The following is a 3,610-nucleotide window of genomic DNA, read 5'->3' on the forward strand; positions in this document are numbered from 1 at the left end:
TTTTGTGTCAGACAATCATCTCCGTTGTCATTCATCCAACAACCGATGACTCCCATTTAAAAGCATTGGATCCATTCGAAACACTGACACAAAATCCCAGTGTGTTCATGGGTTACACACAGCAGGACTGAGGCCTACACAGGGGCTTCCTCTCCCCTCTCCTTTGTCTGCACTGGTCTGAAAACACTGGACAGCTGAAAGCAACATGGAGGATCGTCTATTTGAGACTTGCTTTAACTTTCAGTTATTTTGTGCTATTGCAGGTAAAGGAAAGGAGGAGATGAGGAGAGCAAGCCACTGTAGACTATTGAGATGCAGGAAAGGAGGCGAGGAAAGGAAGCCACTAGACAATTGAGATGCAGCCGGAGAGTCTCTCTCTACTGCACATGGCTTTCTAGTTCAAGTTAGAGCAGGTAGTCACAGGTTTATAATTAATGAGGGCATGCAGGGGCAGTGGAGAGAAGGACATGAAACCTGAGGGAGGGAGAGAGCACAAAGACAGCAAGAGAGAGGGGGGGGATTAACTATCACTCCACACGAGCATGAAGCCACTACACGGACACGGACTCACGCCGTGAGAAGAGAGAAACCGTCAACGGGTATGTAAAGGAAAGCAGTGAAGGGAAGTAGGAAGGGAGAGAGGAGGGAGGAGAGGAGGGAGGAAAGACAGAAAGGAGAGGTTAGTTGTGCGTTCACCATTTTGTTGGGGTAACGCAGGACAACTGGTTGAACTGGAACTGCTGGAATGAAGGCCCCTGAGGCGAGAGAAAGAGAGAGAAAGGTTACTGAATGAGTGCGAGTGTGTGTCTGTAGATTCTTTAAGAGGCATATTCACACTAGGCTTTAGCGGTATACCCTATAACGGTGTATTTGTAAATAGCCACGGGATGTTTTTTTAATACCGTCAATACCGAAAAAGTATTATTATTTTTTATTAATACATTTGAATATTTGTTGCTACTTTAAGTAAACACCTGCAGTCAACTTGTGTAATTCGTTAGGAGATGAAGCAGATCGTACTTTTCTTTTCACTGGTCACATTATTATTTTGATAATGAAGCTTACAAGCAAACAACGAGAGACAGGAGCCTTGTGAGTCACGTGCCAGGTGAATGTTTGCCAGCTAGACCTCTTATAACTATTAAGTTAACTAAATGATTTTCAGTTCTGCATTTGGTTTGCTAATTTAGGAGCTAGATAGTTATCTAGCTAAGTGGTTAGCTTCATGCAAAATTAAGCTTCTCTTGGTAACATCAGATAATCCCCCTTCCTGGATCAAGAGCCTTGCTGTCTAGTATTTGTTTTATGCGTGCAGCAAACTGAGTAGCATTTCTGAGTTACTTGCATGACTTTATGAGCTGGGATGTCTGTCCTGCAAATAGTTTGTCAGAGACTGTATAAAATGTTTGCAATATGCTAGTTAGCATTTAGCTTGCATTCACAATGGGATTTCACATGTACTTGTTAGCATTGCTAACCTTTGCATTACAGAGGCTCAGTGGGGTTGGAAAATAGTGCCCCTTGTGTTCATACAAGGTCAGTATGAAGGTATGACAATCTGGATACTGCCCAAGCCGAATTAATACTCGGTGGATGACTGACATTCTGTGTGTGTACGATGACTGACAACACTCCCCCCGGGGACACACAACATCACCAGCCTGTGATAATGAATACAGTAGTACAGCCTGGTCATCAGACTGCTGAAGGCTACCCTGACCTCTGGCTGCAATGGAACAATTACCACTAGGATACTGTAGGAGTTGAGACTCTGGATGATACAGCTGAAGTAGGAAGTTTACATACACTTAGGTCCTTAAAACTCGTTTTTCAACCACTCCTCAAATTTCTTGTTAACAAACTATAGTTTTGGCAAGTTGGTTAGGACATATACTTTGTGCATGACACAAGTCATTTTTCCAACAATTGTTTACAGACAGATTATTTCACTTATAATTCACTGTATCACAATTCCAGCGGGTCAGAAGTTTACATAAACTAAGTTGACTGTGCCTTTAAACAGCTTGGAAAATTCCAGAAAATTATGTCATGGCTTTAAAAGCTTCTGATAGGCTAATTGACATCATTTGAGTCAATTGGAGGTGTACCCGTGGATGTATTTCAAGGCCTACCTTCAAACTCAGTGCCTCTTTGCTTGACATCATGGGAAAATCTAAAGACCACAGAAAAGAAATTGTAGACCTCCACAAGTCTGGTTCATCCTTGGGAGAAATTTCCAAATGCCTGAAGGTACCACGTTCATCTGAACAAACAATAGTATGCAAGTATAAACACCATGGGACCACGCAACCATCATACCGCTCAGGAAGGAGACACGTTCTGTCTCCTAGAGATGAACTTTGCTGCGAAAAGTGCAAATCAATCCTAGAACAACAGCAAAGGACCTTGTGAAGATGCTGGAGGAAACAGGTACAAAAGTATCTATATCCACAGTAAAACGAGTCCTATATTGACATAACCTGAAAGGCCGCTCAGCAAGGAAGAAGCCACTGCTCCAAAACCGCCATAAAAAAGTCAGAATACGGTTTGCAACTGCACATGGGGACAAAGATCATACTTTTTGGAGAAATGTCCTCTGGTCTGATGAAACAAAAATAGTACTGTTTGGCCATAATGACCATCGTTTTGTTTGGAGGAAAAAGGGGGAGGCTTGCAAGCCGAAGAACACCATCCCAACCGTGAAGCACGGGGGTGGCAGCATCATGTTGTGGGGGTGCTTTGCTGCAGGAGGGACTGGTGCACTTCACAAAATAGATGGCATCATGAGGTAGGAAAATTATGTGGATATATTGAATCAACATCTCAAGACATCAGTCAGGAAATTAAATATTGGTCGCAAATGGGTCTTGCAAATGGACAATGACCCCAAGCATACTTCCAAAGTTGTGGCAAAATGGCTTAAGGACAACAAAGTCAAGGTATTGGAGTGGCCATCACAAAGCCCTGACCTCAATCCCATAGAAAATTTGTGGGCAGAACTGAAAAAGCGTGTGCGAGCAAGGAGGCCTACACACCTGACTCAGTTACACCAGCTCTGTCAGGAGGAATGGGCCAAAATTCACCCAACTTATTATGGGAAGCTTGTGGAAGGCTTCCCGAAACGTTTGACCCAAGTTAAACAATTTAAAGGCAATGCTACAAAATACTAATTGAGTGTATGTAAACTTCTGACCCACTGGGAATGTGATGAAAGAAATAAAAGCTGAAATAAATCCTTCGCTCTACTATTATTCTGACATTTCACATTCTTAAAATAAAGTGGTGATCCTAACTGACCTAAAACAGGGAATTTTTACTAGGATTAAAATGTCAGGAATTGTGAAAAACTGAGTTTAAATGTATTTGGCTGAGGTGTATGTAAACTTCCGACTTCAACTGTATATATAAATGAGATTGAGAGAGAGAGATATGAAGGAGACATATGAAGGTCTGTGTAAGAGTGACTACTTAGAGAACCATTTTAGTACAGCGGAGAGGAAGAGATGAGAGAGGGAAGAAGAGAGTCAGTGAGAGGACTAAACAAGAGGAGATGCATTGGCCAGAGACACCAACAACTAAGAGGGACAAAACTACACATACAATTCACATA

General features: G+C 42.3%; 1 protein-coding gene and 1 long non-coding RNA gene across 2 annotated transcripts in view; one reads left to right on the forward strand and one right to left on the reverse strand.

Moving 5' to 3' along the window:
• The first annotated feature begins 462 nt into the window (after window positions 1-462).
• Window positions 463-3,610, forward strand: part of LOC123730929 (uncharacterized) — a 14,231-nt gene continuing 11,083 nt past the window's right edge. The window contains exon 1 of the long non-coding RNA XR_006762369.1: window positions 463-599. This is a non-coding gene — a long non-coding RNA (uncharacterized lncRNA). The remainder of the gene's footprint in view (window positions 600-3,610) is intronic.
• pcat1 (1-acylglycerophosphocholine O-acyltransferase 1) overlaps window positions 463-3,610 on the reverse strand; it is a 13,206-nt gene continuing 10,058 nt past the window's right edge. Inside the window, 1 exon segment of the mRNA NM_001165266.1 lies at window positions 463-601. Coding sequence (NP_001158738.1) covers window positions 593-601 — 9 coding nt within the window. The 3' untranslated portion in view covers window positions 463-592.

Source organism: Salmo salar, chromosome ssa27, assembly GCF_905237065.1.
Source record: "Salmo salar chromosome ssa27, Ssal_v3.1, whole genome shotgun sequence".
NCBI lineage: Eukaryota > Metazoa > Chordata > Actinopteri > Salmoniformes > Salmonidae > Salmo > Salmo salar.